Genomic DNA, 15,642 nt, shown 5'->3' on the forward strand with positions numbered 1-15,642 from the left:
AACAAATAAACATGATCAAGCAAAATATGTTGACACAGTGCATTTTCCAAACAAAGCAGGATCTCTTTGACCCTTTGAATCCTTATGCTACAAGTTTTTGAATCACAATGTCTAAATTTTGCATGAAGTTCAAGTGGCAGATTGTAAATCAAAAGACCCAGGATACTACTTTGAGTAAGATAGTAGCATCTTTAAAATGTCTTTCTGGTTAATTTTTAAAGAGTGTGTGGTGTTATCATACACAGTAAGTTAGAAAACAGTTTTTAAGGATAAACACTTTTTGCGCCAAGTAAGGTTTGCCAGGAACACAGAGGGTATTCTTTGTTATAGCATAAGTCCAGTCTAAACTAGTAAAGGAATTAAAATTCAGCAATTCTCAGCTGATAAAGCAGCAGCTGGCAGGGCTCTTCATAAATTACACTGAGATACTTGATTCCAGCAGATGCATAATGTAACCAATTCCCTTGTTTTAAGTTTCTATCACACAGCCATCCATTGTGTTACGCTGCAGGCTTTATTTGCATTCTGCTTCAGTGACACTGTGTTCAAGCATTTAATATTCAAAAATTATAATAACTGTAATAACTATTACAATATTAAAATGTATGGTTATTATTCACAATGGTTTTGTTACAGAAAAAGATAATGGTATAATATGTTTTGAATGTAAGTATAGGTTGAGTATTTCTTTTCCAGAATTCTGAAATTTGAAATACTCCTGAAAATATCCCTATGGCTGATACAGTGACACCTTTGCTTTCTGATGTTTCTATGTACACAACTTTGTTTTGTGCATGGAAATATTACAAATTTAGCATAAAATTGCCTTCAGTCTATGCATATAAGATGAATATGAAATAAATTGGGCCTATATGGTTTCCAAAAAGAGCCCTGGTGGCAAAGTGTGTTTTAACACTGAGCTGCTGAACTTGGAGACCGAAAGGTCCCAGGTTCAAATCCCGGTAGCGGAGTGAGCGCCAGCTGTTACTCCAGCTTCTGCCAACCTTGCAGTCCAAAACATGCCAATGTGAGTAGATCAATAGGTACCGCTCTGGCGGGAAGGTAACGGCGCTCCATGCAGTCATGCCGGCCACATGACCTTGGAGGTATCTACGGACAACGCCAGCTCTTTGGCTTAGAAATGGAGATGAGCACCAACCCCCAGAGTCAGACATGACTGGACTTAACATCAGGGGAAACCTTTACCTTTATATGGTTTCCAATTATGGTAAAGTTCTGAGTAACACCATTTAGGACACACATTTTGTCTTTCACAGAAGAAAAAAATGTTAAATGGAAATGAAAAAGTTTAAGGGAGACACAAAGACTATTTCTGTGTAAGTTGCATAATGGAAGGTTAAAAAGACAAGTATCTTTTAGAAAAAGTTAAACAAATCAGAAACAGCCATTCAAATGTAGAAACACAGATATTAAGTAATTTAAAAATATTTTTATCGTGTCAGAAGTGATTTGAGAACACCCTTTGATGGTACCGAACCTATTACAAGGAAACAGCTATATCTTACATTCATCTAATTCAGCATTTTCTGGGTACATTAATTAATAGCAGCTCATTAAGAGTTCGGAGAGAAGTCATTTCCTGTCTCACCTGGGAGACATCACGAAATGAACCTTGGATGTTTTGTGTGCAAAGCATATGTCCGGGTGCTAAAGTATAGCCTCCTGGACCTGAGCCTTGGAGTTTAATTAGAGTTTAATTTCAGTAGTATTTCTTGATAATAAGACAGCACATTTGAGAACACCCTTTGATGGTACCGAACCTATTACAAGGAAACAGCTATATCTTACATTCATCTAATTCAGCATTTTCTGGGTACATTAATTAATAGCAGCTCATTAAGAGTTCGGAGAGAAGTCATTTCCTGTCTCACCTGGGAGACATCACGAAATGAACCTTGGATGTTTTGTGTGCAAAGCATATGTCCGGGTGCTAAAGTATAGCCTCCTGGACCTGAGCCTTGGAGTTTAATTAGAGTTTAATTTCAGTAGTATTTCTTGATAATAAGACAGCACAATCACTGTCTTCTATTCTGCAGAAAGGGAACCACTTTGTTTGTAGACCTAAAAGAATGGCTAAAAATATGAGAGGAAGAAAGGAGCATTGCTGGTGGCTTCAGACGTATCTATTGCTCTACAGAGCACTGCAAACAATCAAAAAGTCAAGATGTATTTTAAGTTCTTGCACACCTCAGAAACAAGAAGTAGTGCTTTTCTGGCCCATTTTAATAGGAAGCTTCTCCAGCATAAAGTCTGGCTCCACTTCAATTTTGGGAGTAACCTGTGGAGTGAAACTCTTGGCTCCTTACCTTTCCTAAAGAACAAGACATGTTTCCCTCGTAAGGCAACAGCTTAGGTATACAGGGAGGAACCCGTTGTTCCCTTAGCAACTGTGTCTGTGTCTCCCATGCAGTGAACAACAAAGCCATCCTGTGATATATGGGAAGAAGGGTCATCGCTTGGTGTCAGAACATAATGCTTTTCATGAGGAAGAGCACAGGTTTAATCCCCGGTTAGAAAAGAATCCTGCCTCATATTTTGGAGAACTGCTGATCATCAGAATTTACAAGACCAGACCAGACAGGTCAATGGTTGGACTCGATAAAGAAGGCTGTTTTATTGTGCGGTTATTTGATCTGTAGCTCCTAAGGAAAACATGCATGGCCTAGTTTTGCAATACCACATTAATGGTTAACATCAAAAACATGAAGCTTTGCTAAAGAGAAAATAAAACATTAATAATCTTGGAGAAACTCATTTGCCTTTAAAGGATTTTAGAAAAAAGCAAAACAAACAAATTCAACTGAGAAACTGGTATACAAGAAGGTGCTAAACCTTGACCATGTATAGTTTTCTACATGAAGAGCCTTTCCATACCTAAACACTACAGCAAATTGTTACTATAGTGTTTGAGAAGGCATGAATTATAAAAGATATTGAAACATATACAGGTGCTACTTCAAATCTGAAGGTTTATCCTACAAAGATTGGGTTGTTTGTTTTTACTTGCTGCCGCCTCTTCTGCTGCCTTATGTCGTTTTTAATAGGGAGGGACTTTGCTAACATCAGTGTCTATCTTGATTTCTGAATCAAATATTTGCCAAAATGTAACAATTAAAAGAAACCACTCTGAGAAATACTGTAACACTGAAACACATTCTTTTGTCAAATAATACATATCCTGAGGCCCTTTAGAAGAAAAAGTCAACAACAGTGATTCTAAAAATTTGGTGATCCAAGATCTTTTGGACTTCCAGAAGTCTCAGGCATATTACCAATGTTTGCAGATACTGGGAGATGAAGTCCTAAACATAAAAGGGCCAGAGTTTGAAAACGACTACTGTATTCTACAAGATGGAATACTGGCTATTGTTGCTCTGATTCAACACTAGAGGTTACTGATGAGACCTTAAGCAAACTTCTGTTTTATAATCAGAACATCAGACAAACTTAGTCTCAGAAAGTGTGACCGACTATATATAATTAATGAAATTTGAGAAGAGCTATTTTAAATTCAGTAATTTTAGACTATCAGTAAACCTACACATGTTGAGGACAGTATGTCTTTTCCCAGCTGACTTGAGATGTTTTTCTGTGACTTCCTGTATTACAGTTCCACTTTTTAGCTAGACTTGTGTAATAAAATGTTACCAAAATAATTTTATTTATTTAATTCTAAAAATAAGTTTTTCCTTTTTTCTTTTTCTTTTTGGTTTAACTGGAAATTACATACTTTTGGTTACTATGATGGAAACTGTAAGCATAGTGCTTGACTATTCCAGGAGTCCATGGGACTAAATCCAGGCAGACATATCAAGGACTGAGTAGTCCTATGAACATTACTCTAAACTGAGAAATGAGGAGGTCCATACCATTATTTCTTGGTCATGGTCAACAATGCATCCCTTGGGGGTGTAATTATTACTTACTAGCTTATGTACCCGATGTTGCATTTTCTAATACTATTAATTAGAAATACTCATTGTTAGCTTTACGATTTTATTAATTGTCCCATTAGAAAATGTATATTACTATAATGGAACCTTTTGTAAAATCCATTTTATAAACCCCGCCAGTATTTTAAGATAGATTATGAAGGATATGTTCACCATGTTTGGTCCAGATCCATTGTGAGTGGGATTCACACAGCTCTCTGGGTGTAGCTGGACTCTAACTTCCATCATCCTCTATCAATCTCCGTCTCATCCCTGTCCTCCTGTCCCTAACCCCACCAGTATTTTAAGTTGGATCACATTTTGTATGTATACCAAGTTGGATCCAGGTGAATCAAGCCATGTAGAAGCCTTTGTGGATCAAACACACAAACATACATCCTTTGACTTGTATGGGGGGGATATAGAGGTATAGTATTTGTGTTGACGTACTGCTCTAAGCGGGGAGCCCCGGTGGCGAAGTGCGTTAAAGCGCTGAGCTGCTGAACTTGCAGACCGAAAGGTCCCAGGTTCAAATTCCGGGAGTGGCTTGAGCGCCCGCTGTTAGCTCCAGCTCTTGCCAACCTAGCAGTTTGAAAACATGCAAATGTGAGTAGATCAATAGGTACCGCTCCAGCAGAAGGTAACGGCGCTCCATGCAGTCATGCCAGCCACATGACCTTGGAGGTGTCTACGGACAACGCCGGCTCTTCGGCTTAGAAATGGAGATGAGCACCAACCCCCAGAGTCAGACATGACTGGACTTCACGTCAGGGGAAACCTTTACCTTTTTACTGCTCTAAGGATGTACTGTGTGAGGAGCAAAGGAAAAATCATAAAGCAATTTAACAACAACAAAATGTGTATATGCTAAAGTCAGGGAAAAATTAAGACAATTATTGTGATATTTAGCACTGTCCAAAGAGGGGTTGGCAAGTGTGTTCTGTGGCCATTTCCGTGCTACCCAGGGTCATTTTTTCTTTCAAAGTGTTGTTGTTCCTGAATGTCCCCAGATGCACTCTAGGGTGTATGGATCTCATTTCGATCACATTTGGAGCCTCCGGGATAAAGAATAGTTAAATTTTAACACACACAAAAATATGCTTGCCCCCAAATGCTCCAAAATGTTAACTAGGTGGCATAAGGTGCATTTCCAGTTAATTTTGCACCCATAGAAGAGGGCTTTTAAAAAACCTAAAACATTATTTAAAATGTGCCCCCTCCCCCTTTAAATCAAATATTTTGATTTCCTTCTCAGGGATTAGGTGTAGTCCTCCAAGGTTTTCAAGGGGCTAGCTTTTCGCAGTTGCCACCCCAATCTACAGCCTGGAATGTGCAAGCTGATTTGTAATAGTGTACATACAGTATTTGCACAGCTCTGACCTAGTTTCACCCCTCTCATCCCACGGTGTTATCCCAGCAGCAAGGCTCTCCTTAAGGGGCGGTTATTGTTGCCCGTGCGTTTTGTAACAGCCTGTGCTGTATATTCTTAGAACATGTTTTCTAAGGACCGGGATTCACGGCTCAAAATACCCAACTCCAGAGCAACGCCATCAGTCTCCATCCCCCAACCCTTGCCATCAAAACAGGTTTAACAGCTGCATGGCTTTTCTCATCAAGTGTTGCATTCTTCCAGCCCTGAATAGGAGAAAGGAGAGGAGGACCCACCAGTCACAATGCGAACAACAAATCTAATACTTACATATTGACAAAGAGAGAAAGAACCCTGATCCTAGGAAGGCCTGAATACTGTATTTCTGAAGAAGAGGAGATGAAGAAATATTGCTTTAAAATGGCATGGCTGTTCTCTTTTATGTCTTTTGCTGTCGATGTATACTTATTCAGATACAATACTGAGGAATTTTCCCTCACTTTTGGCCCCAGTCCTATGTTTACTACTATACATCATCCCGTTATTACACCTAAAAGACTGGAACACATCAATAAGTTCCACTGAGTTGGTGGAAACTTTTGAGCTCTTTTGCTTCTGCCATCGTTTCTCTTCACTCCATGCTCTGTTTTCTTAAGGTTTAACATTAAGAAAAGCCACAAATGAGGCTGGCAATTATTTCTCAGTCCTTAGCCCCTCTAAAAGGCCTTGATCCTAATACATACCTGCAGATCTATTCATGTTCCTCACTTTTTCCATATAACACAATACGTACCCATGGCTAGAAAATATGTATACCGTATATGCTGCTTCTGTGCACATAATATGCGGTCCTAACTTCTTCACTTGTCTGAAATGCTACCTTTTTTACTTAAAACCTTAGTATCCCAATCTCAGGTGTTAGATACGCCTAGCAATGGGATCATTCACATGATCCCATGTACCATCAATTTCAGCTTTGTTTATACGCTGTTGCTATTTTAGAAGTGTCCTTGTCACTGGCATTATCTGCATTATTATTTGTAAAACCCACAGTGAGAACTCTGGACTTTCAAGTATTTGGCTCCACCAGCATACATTGCACAACACTGTCCAGAAAGGACACTCCACCTCCTCTAACTGTTTTCAACACAAGAATAGAAAGGCACTATTCTGTCAGGATTATTTATAGTCTGACAAGTGAGGTAGATCCAGTAACTCTTGTAAAACCAATCCCAACAACAACCACTGTACCTTTGCAAAGAATACAGTTTCACTTGCTTGGAAGACAAGACCATAACCAAGACTTGCAAATTGCTAGGGAAGGTTAATACCTTTCTACATCTAAGTTCTAACCAAGGCTGAAACATGTTAACTACCTAGATCATATTGGATCTGGTGATTTGGGGATTTGGGCCCCAGTTCTACAATGTTAAGAATAATATACTCAAAGCCATAAATTCCCAAGATAACACAGAATTTAAAAAGTGATTCCAGCACCTAAAGGTTAAAACGTTTTCTCAATGAATATTGATGAGTCAGCTTGATGTGCCCCAGAAGCTTGTTTCAACATTTGCCTTGCCCAGCCATAGGAAATAATTAAAATCAATTATGCAATCAATTAAGTTAAAAATGTTCCAACAACAAGGGGCAACTTAATTAAATGTATTTTTAACTTAACTGATTGACTTAAATTGGACTTTGACCATCAACGTAATCAAGTTATTAATGCTGTCATACTAAGCCATTTAATTAAAGGAGAGGCCAACACATTTTTTTATTTACCATCTGGTTCTTTACTAAAAGAACTAAATATTCTACAATTTTTGACAATATATGAGTCTGATGTGTTTCGTTAATTCCAAGTTTAAAAGATTTTAAAACAAAAATTTGTAAGGGCAGAGTGCAATTATTGATCATCTCTGAATCCAGGAGGCAACTTCTTATACAATAGAAGCCTCTGCTGCTCATTTTCTTGCAGTCAAGTCATGCTGTCCAATAAGGGTTAAAAGGGATTCCTTAGTCAGACAATTATGGCAGACAATGTCAACGAAAGCCAGCACTGATGCTTATCTGAAAGGTGGAGACTTATGCAAATGTTAAAAAAAATTGTGACATAAAATGTGACAAGACAGGGGTAACACAAGGACATTGTATCAGAATTATCTGCAGCAGAAAAAAAATCTGGAAAGAGTTCTCTAAAGCCATAAAGTTTGGGTCTTCTACCTAGGAGTGAAGAGATATGTCTTCTAAATAATTTGAGGTGCACATCACACTTAACTCAAAAATTTCTGAGAAATCTGAAATATTTCTGAACAAAACTATTATTTTTCCAGGGGTTTTTTTTCAAATTATTTTTGTCTATTTTGAAGGATTACTAGTTGCTGTTAGGTCTCTATGAATAATTTTTTTTGTGCAATAAACTAGGTGCCCGGGTGAGTAGAAAAGCAATTTATAAAAAAGGAAAAATAAATATGTAAGTAATGTTTTCCTTGTCTTCTTCTTGAGATTCTTATGACAAATAATGAATTAGGTTAGTCTTAATCTAATCAAGCAATACTGTTGTTAAGCAAAACTCAAGGGTATGCACTCAAGGTGCACTGAGTCTATAGGGTTCCTGTTGTGTGTCTTCAAGCATTTCCAATTGATGCTAACCCTAAGGCAAACCTATCATAGGGTTTCCTTGGCCAGATTTGCTCAGAGGGGTTTGCCTTCACTTTCCTCTAAGGTCGACTGTGTGATTTACCCAATACCTGGCCTTTAGAGTCATAGCACAATTGTAGTCCAACACTTAAACCACTCTGTCACACAGGCCCATAGTCTTTGAGCAGCCTAATTGTTGCGACTTCCTGAGTATTCACTCCTTCTTTTAATATAGACATGAACTTCAAAGGACATTACTTCAAGGAGTATAATGTATAAAATGAGAAAACTTCTGTACAACACACCAAGCTCTTACATCACAGTTTCAGTACAGGAATCATCTCAGTATTTCTTTCAATGTTGCTTCCTTCAACAGAAATATTTCTTCCTAAAGAAAAAGATTGAGACCCTCCCCACAACCATGAAGAAGTCCGTCTTCAGCCTACAGTAAACAATGCAGTAGGGATGGATCTTAATATGGGACCTTGTTGTGGATGTTTCACACACAAAAGCAGCAGCACTTGGTCAAATCCCATAATGTTCTAAGAACAAGACAATCCAGTCTCTAAGAAACCTCTATTCAAAACTACATTCAACAGACAAACATTTCTTTGGCTAACAAAGAAGGCCATTCAAACAATAAGCAAAGAAGTAAACAAAGAATGCCCATTCAAGAGCTAGCACAGAAAGATGGGGGGAAATGTTTTAAAGTCCCTTCACATGCTAGTACAATGTAGAGGTCTGGCAACTACTCTCACTCACGCAGAGGGTTTCCAATAGCTCCTTGTAATCACTTGGGAGAACTTTTTTGGACAATGAGAGTGTTTCCCATTTTGCTCCTGATACTTCAGGTTTCTGTGTGACCCTGATTTATATCTCTATACATACAATGCTCACTCATTTCTAGGTCAATCTATGCTGTGTCAACCTAACCTTGTATGCCACCTGGAGCTCCCTGAAAAATAACAGAATAGAAACATGACAAACAAATAAAGAGGCGGTTGGGGGTTTGAGCATTGGACTAAGACCTGAATCCCTGTTCAGTCGTGAAAACCCAATGGATGACATTGGGCAAATCACACTCTTTCGGGCTCAAAGAAACATTTTGGTAAATTCTCTTTAAATCAATATCACCAAGAAAATCCTGTGATAGGTTTGCCGTAGAGTCATCATTCAGCCAGAAATGACTTGAAGACACAAAGCAACATGTTTTAAATAAAATACCATTTGTACACCATTTTGGTGAATATAAAGATGTCAACACAAAGACAGGTAGCTTTTAACTGATATTCTTAATCTAAAATTAACTTTAATGTAAAAATCATGATAGCAACTGTAAACAGTTAAAACTTACAAAATTATGCGTTCTATACTGAGAATTCTGAAGTGAGATAAACCACACAGTCACTCCTTTGGGACTCTGGAATCTCAGTGTCAGAAGCAGTAGAAAAATATAACCATTATTTTCCATGGAAGCCCTAACCCAAGGCTCATTTTAGTTGTCATTTCCTGTGGCTGATTTGGAATTGGCATTACTAGTTAGCAACCAGACACACCCATGGCATCAAAGAAGGATACAGAAATCTTCTGCACCCCCACCCCCCCACCCCGTTTCCAGGTTTTCAAATAAAGACACCAAAGACTAACTGTGCACAATTTATATCTGCAGGACACGCAAGAGATTTGGTATTAGCTTTGTAGCAGAACAGACTGAAAACATTAGGTGTATGCCAGGAGCAACAATAAAATGGTATTAGGTCAGCAGATGGTTGAAAGAGAGAAAGCCAACAATTGACTAGTTCCTTTTCGAAAGGATATCACCACACCCCATTCAAAGAAGTTTTTCTTTGGTGACTGAATCTTATGCTTAATAGTCCACAGAAAAAAACATTTTCAGTCAGTGTGTCATAAATGCAAATTTCAACAAATAAGACTAAGGAAGACTCCTTTGATCACTCCTTAATGACAGTTTATCAATTTAACATTGTAATAAAGGAAAATATAAAGCTTCAACTACCTGGAACTGAAAGTGGAGTTATGCTAATCATTCCCAGGGCATCAAATTGATCAATACAAGGCCTTTTTCAGTCCAGGGCATTTAGAGTCCAAAGTCTATCACCACACTACAATTGTTACATGTGACTTCGACAACTAACATATTCTTCAGGAAAAATAATAAGGAGTCTTGTGGCACTTTAAAGACTGGCAGATTTATATCTAGTGTAAGCTTTCATGGGCTGCTGTCCAGAAAAGCTTGTAACAAATAAAACTTATTAGTCTTCAAGAAGCCACAAGATTCCTAACTGGTTTGTGGCAACAGACTATTATATGGAGACTTGTTTAGATCAAGAATGGGTATAGGGGAAGGGGGTGCATTTTCTCCCTCTACTCTACAACATAAAATGAGAGGCAATGTTACAGTGGTTTTACTGTGCCTGAAGTATATGTCTTAGAAAGTAGTAGTGGGGTCGTGCTGCCCATCTCAGTAATATGGGGACTCGGCTAGGCTTCATCTTTTTCCAGTTTATTAAACAACTACATATAACTCCTGAGAAAATTCATCCCAGGTTTTGGAGTATGGTGTCATATTATTGTCAACTCCTCCACTCCCCAATTTCTATCTGGTTTCAGAGACACTTTGGATGTCAGTGAAATATAAGACTGAAAAATGTAATCCAAACAAGATGGACCATAGAAGTACTAACCATAGAAGGGACCGATCTGGATGGAAGTACTTTGACTGGTCTTGATTAGGCTACCCCCCTACCCCTCACCCAAAAGTGTAAATAGATTATCTATTAGAGATAGGTAGCAAGGGCAGTTTTTTGTAGTCTTGCCATATATTATTGCCCTCATCACTTCTAGAGGTAGCACTTGGGAAATATGTGTGTAGAAGCTTTGAAATACAACACTGGAACTGCTACTAGAGAGATAAACTTTCAAGTACTGTATATTACATTAACTACTTTGAATCCTTTTATGTCTCCAGGCCCAATCTAAGAAATATTTAAAGCCCTGGCCTGGAATTAGGATATCTGAAACACCTTCTCCTCCCATCTATCAAGAGAAACTGTTTTTTATCCTGCCATTCTAAAATGTGTAGAATATAAGGACGGGAGACACAAACTTCTCAGTAGCAGCATTTAGATTATAGAATTCAGTAATCTAGAAAACCCAGCAATCCATTATAGACAATGGGTCAACATATCCTCTTTTGACCCTACTTTTTTATTGTTGGTTTTAGATGTGCTGATGCTGTTTGGATGATACAGTTGTTACTGTTGCTGGGGTTTCTAGGGATTTCTTCTCTTTTAAATTTTTTAAATATTGTCAGCTTAACATTTTGGTGTGTTTCTTCCCTATTTTGGAGCTTTTCTAGAATACACATCCATTTAATATTAAAATCAGACTCAAAATGGATACCAAAGTGACATCAATCCGTATTATCCTTGACAATCTTCCAAGTGTCATCTCTATGTTTATGCAGTTCTAAGGTGCAACTGTTACCTTAGTGATAACAAAAAATAAATGCTGCAGAACTACTCCAGCTGAATGAGAGAGAGCCTCAATCAACTTCGAGAACAACGTGTAGTTTCAAAGAGAGGTATTTTCTTTCTAATATTGGAATGAGATAGATTTGATGAGTGTTTTCATGGAGCATAGTCACTCTTTCCTTTAATTACATCTACGGCAATACATATTTGTAAATGCATAGTTCAGAAGAGGACAAAACCTTCACTTTATCATAGCAGCCTTGTTTACAAAGAGAGACATTATATAACAATATTGACCTCTATTAGCTTTAACTTCCTCCAGCATTTGTTCAGGAAATCCTCCAAATTATTTGTGCTCTCTAGACATTTTTATAAGTTTTTCTCACTACAAAATCCTGGGTATCAAAATTACTTGATTATATCAGTAGGGACTTATCAGATTTTGCCTTGTAAAATCCCTGTGTACAATTAAAATTCAATGAAATATATGTTTCCACAGATGTTGAATACACTGTGTTCTCTTCAAATACAGCTATAAGGAAGAAACACAATTCTTACAGGAAGTATTGAAAATGTTTGCAAATATTTATGGAACCTGCAACATGAACTACACCAACTTGTATTTAAATTTTGTACAGGAAACTTATCTACTGTAACAACTTACAGTTTTCATGCAACATTATCAGTACATTCCTGGTATGGGGAACAAACTATCCTTATCATATGGGTCAGATTAAAGCTATCCTTGGTTTGTATAATATTCAATTACCACTTCAAAATGACTGCTTTAAATATATCTGTTCTGCATACTGCTCCTAATCTGTCTAGTAATTTCAAACTCCTTAGAGTATGTGCTCAATCATATTTTGAACTGTCAGAGGATTGCTCAAATAGCTATTAAATCATTATGTTCAAGACCAAGAAATAATAGGCAGTAGCTGAGGGGGCACTTTTTTGCCATCAACTGTCCCCTTTGGCAATGGAGTAGCATCTGAAAAGAGACAAAACTGGTTGCTTATCTAGAATGACAGCAGGAAGCGCTGCCCTGACTCTAAATAGCTTTCATGACATCACAAAAGGCGTCATGATATCAGCACATTAATGATAGAAACAATCAGAATAAGATTATGCAGGGAAACATAGAGGGCTAAGCAGAATGATGACAAACAGACAGCAGACACATAAAAGTGGTGTGATAAACAGCAAAAAGCAGAGGAAAGAAGCTTTTCTGGGAACATCTGTGGGTCCCTAACAGTACTTCTTCAATCTCTCTAATGCACCAGGATCTGTTCTAGGCATCATATTTGATGATGGATGCTGACAAAATGAAAATAACAATTTGGATAATAAAATGACAGCTTTAAAAGACAAATCAAATTAAGAAAGTATAGGAGATGTTTAGGGAAAAGATTCGGACAATTATTCCGTTTTTAAAGATGCAAGGCCTTCCTGCACAACCAATTTGAGGCCTCAAAATATTCCTTTATGGATGCAAATCTCGCCACATCATACTACAACAAAAAGACCACCAAATTCAAAGATATTTCCTGTAACTTTCATTTAATTTCTCCTATTGTTTAAAGACAGGTCAAGCAAAAACCATTATGTTTCTACTCTTAGAAGAATTCACAATTAGATCAATCATCTAATACATATTAGAGTTTGAAAGAAAAAAGGTGCCTTGGGAAATGGTACAATTTCCATCATAGCAAGTTTTGGCAGAGATGTTCTACTTCGTGACAGAGAGATGACCTAGAACATATGTTCCTTCCAGTTTTGAGAATTAGGTAAGATTGCTTTCATATCAGCTGCTCAAAATAAATGTAAAAATCTATTTCTGAAAACCAGTTTGCCATGAAACTAAAGGAATTTCTCCCCTCCCCACAATGAAAGTGCATTGGGAACAGAGAACATAACAAATCCACAATTTGGCAACCTCCAGGTGTATGAGACAATCACCTATATCTCCTCACAGCCTCAATGGCGGATGGCTGTTCTGGCTGGAGGCAATGGAAAATTTTACTACAGTGCATTTAGGAGACATCAGAATGGGGAAGCCTATACCATGCCATATGTTTTACCTTTCAAATGCCTTCCTCCAAATATGATTGAAGAACATTATAGATTTTATTGCTAGGTCTTATTGTATATATATTAATATTCTGTTCTCCTGCATCTGAGAACTCAGGGCACTCCATGTGAGGATCCCAGGCCATGAAGTCATCACACACATAAACTCCTTATTTGCTCTATCAGATTAGTATCATCAGCACATCCATATCATGAACATTTTGATTATTTTAGCCAATGATGAAGGCAGTTTGCTTATTTATAACTAGGGAATATTTTGCTTCTTACAAGTACCTCTCAAGGATCTCACATGTACAGAAAGACACATCACAAAGACATTGTTTTTATTTGTTTATATACAACAAACATGTTTTAGATACAGAAGCTTTTAAACAAGACAGTATAACTTCTTAGAGGAGTGATCCAGCAATTTGGGCACCATTTGATACACATGAAGAATCTCTGCTCAAGTAGACTTCATTCTGCTTACAATAAAGTTGTAGCTTTTCCAACACAAAGTTGCATTGCCCGGTGAAAGCAACCTGTGCACAGAAGTATTCCGAAATAACTTTAAGATTTAAATATCTGCCTAAAGGAGCAGGGATACATGTCAAGAAACCTCCCATAGTCTTCTACAAAGATAGAAAGACTTAAAAGACATTTGGAGTTTTCAAGTCCTCCCTACCATCTAAAAAAAGCCAGGGTTTAAGCTTGTGCATTTCTCTCTATTTTGAGGCCATAGCTAATTTTAATGAAAATATTTATCTAAAAATATGAGATAGCTTGAAAAGTCAGCTAAGAAATCTTCCACCACCTTTGGTATCCTTGGCTGCTACAGTGTTTTCCATTCAAAATTAACATTTTTCTACATTTGAAAGAGTGTAGTTTAATGGAAATTTTCTTTCTTGCACTTTCACCTCTTTCAGAAGGAATGTTGCAATAGATCACAACAAACTGCCCCCCTTTCAGGCGACCAAGAGACGCTGCATATAGAATTAGCATCTACTACCTGGCTGAGGTTAGTCTTGTCTTTCTTGAAAATCTCATCTGACACAGAGCCATTGTGTTCCCTTAGTTTCCTTTGTTAAGCAGTAGCTTGAAAATTGGTATCTACCACCCTCTGATTACATGTTAAAGCTACTTAAGGGAAATAAACATACTTTTCAGGTAGTCCAAAGATTGGTGCTATATGTATAACATCTTTTTGGCCTATTGCAACAGAATTATAGATTACAAAATATGGGATGATGTGTTTATTACTAGATATATACAAACAGGACAATAGTGTCACATTTTCCTTGTGTTTTGAAAGAACTTACATAACCTGTACAAATGGAACACACAAAAGAAAGTCAGCTAAGCCTTCCATTTTTACAGTGAACAATAAAGCATTTGTGTATGCCTAGTATTAGCTCTTCTATGGCAACACATATCTAAGACATTCCCATATTGCAGGGGAATACCTCCCTTCACCGTCTGCAAATTTAATAGTGTTAAAGTCTTCCCCAAACCCTTACATGTATTTCTTTTAATAGGTATATCACTGGAATACTGCGGAAGAACAAGCATAACTATGCAAAATACAAACTTTAAAGTGATATTGTATAATCTTAGAAGCATTAAAAATCCTGACAGCATGTCATTCTCTCACTTTCCTCCCCCCTCCTTTGTTCCAGGATCAAGAATTCTTCATTGTTTTCACTGCTGTTTGTCACAAGCAAACTCTAAAACTATCACACGAAAATGTTGTAGCTGTAATATTTTCCGGAAGACAAAACAAACTGCAGTCTATAGTCAACCAAAGTCTACCAAAGAAAGAAAGGAGTGGGGGGGGGAGAGAACACACATTTGGGTTCATAAACAACTTAGGAAGATTTAAGCATTTAGAATTACTTCTTTGGTTTTACACACCTTCTCTATGCAGCCCTTTGTTTCCACTGTAAACCATACTGGAATCGTGGTGGAAATGAAGTTGCCTTCCGGCAGCAAAAATGGGCTACACTGTCAGTAATTCGGGGATCCAGATGTCTGCAGTGGCTGACACAGAAATGTTCAGCTTTGGGTACATATTCAGCCTTTCTGTACAAGACATTTTTTCCACAAAGAAGGCAGAGTA

The 15,642-nt window shown here is 37.6% G+C and overlaps 1 protein-coding gene across 2 annotated transcripts in view; it reads right to left on the reverse strand.

Annotated features, from left to right (window-relative positions):
- The window catches only part of atosa (atos homolog A), a 37,424-nt gene that overhangs the window by 15,384 nt on the left and 6,398 nt on the right, over window positions 1–15,642 (reverse strand). The window contains exon 1 of one of the 2 annotated variants that reach the window (XM_062963480.1): window positions 15,438–15,621. The exons of the other annotated variant lie outside the window; for it this stretch is intronic. Coding sequence (XP_062819550.1) covers window positions 15,438–15,474 — 37 coding nt within the window. The 5' untranslated portion in view covers window positions 15,475–15,621. Of the gene's footprint in view, window positions 1–15,437; window positions 15,622–15,642 lie in introns of those variants that run through there. 2 annotated transcript variants of the gene reach the window in all.

This window comes from Anolis carolinensis, unplaced genomic scaffold, assembly GCF_035594765.1.
Source record: "Anolis carolinensis isolate JA03-04 unplaced genomic scaffold, rAnoCar3.1.pri scaffold_11, whole genome shotgun sequence".
Lineage (NCBI taxonomy): Eukaryota > Metazoa > Chordata > Lepidosauria > Squamata > Dactyloidae > Anolis > Anolis carolinensis.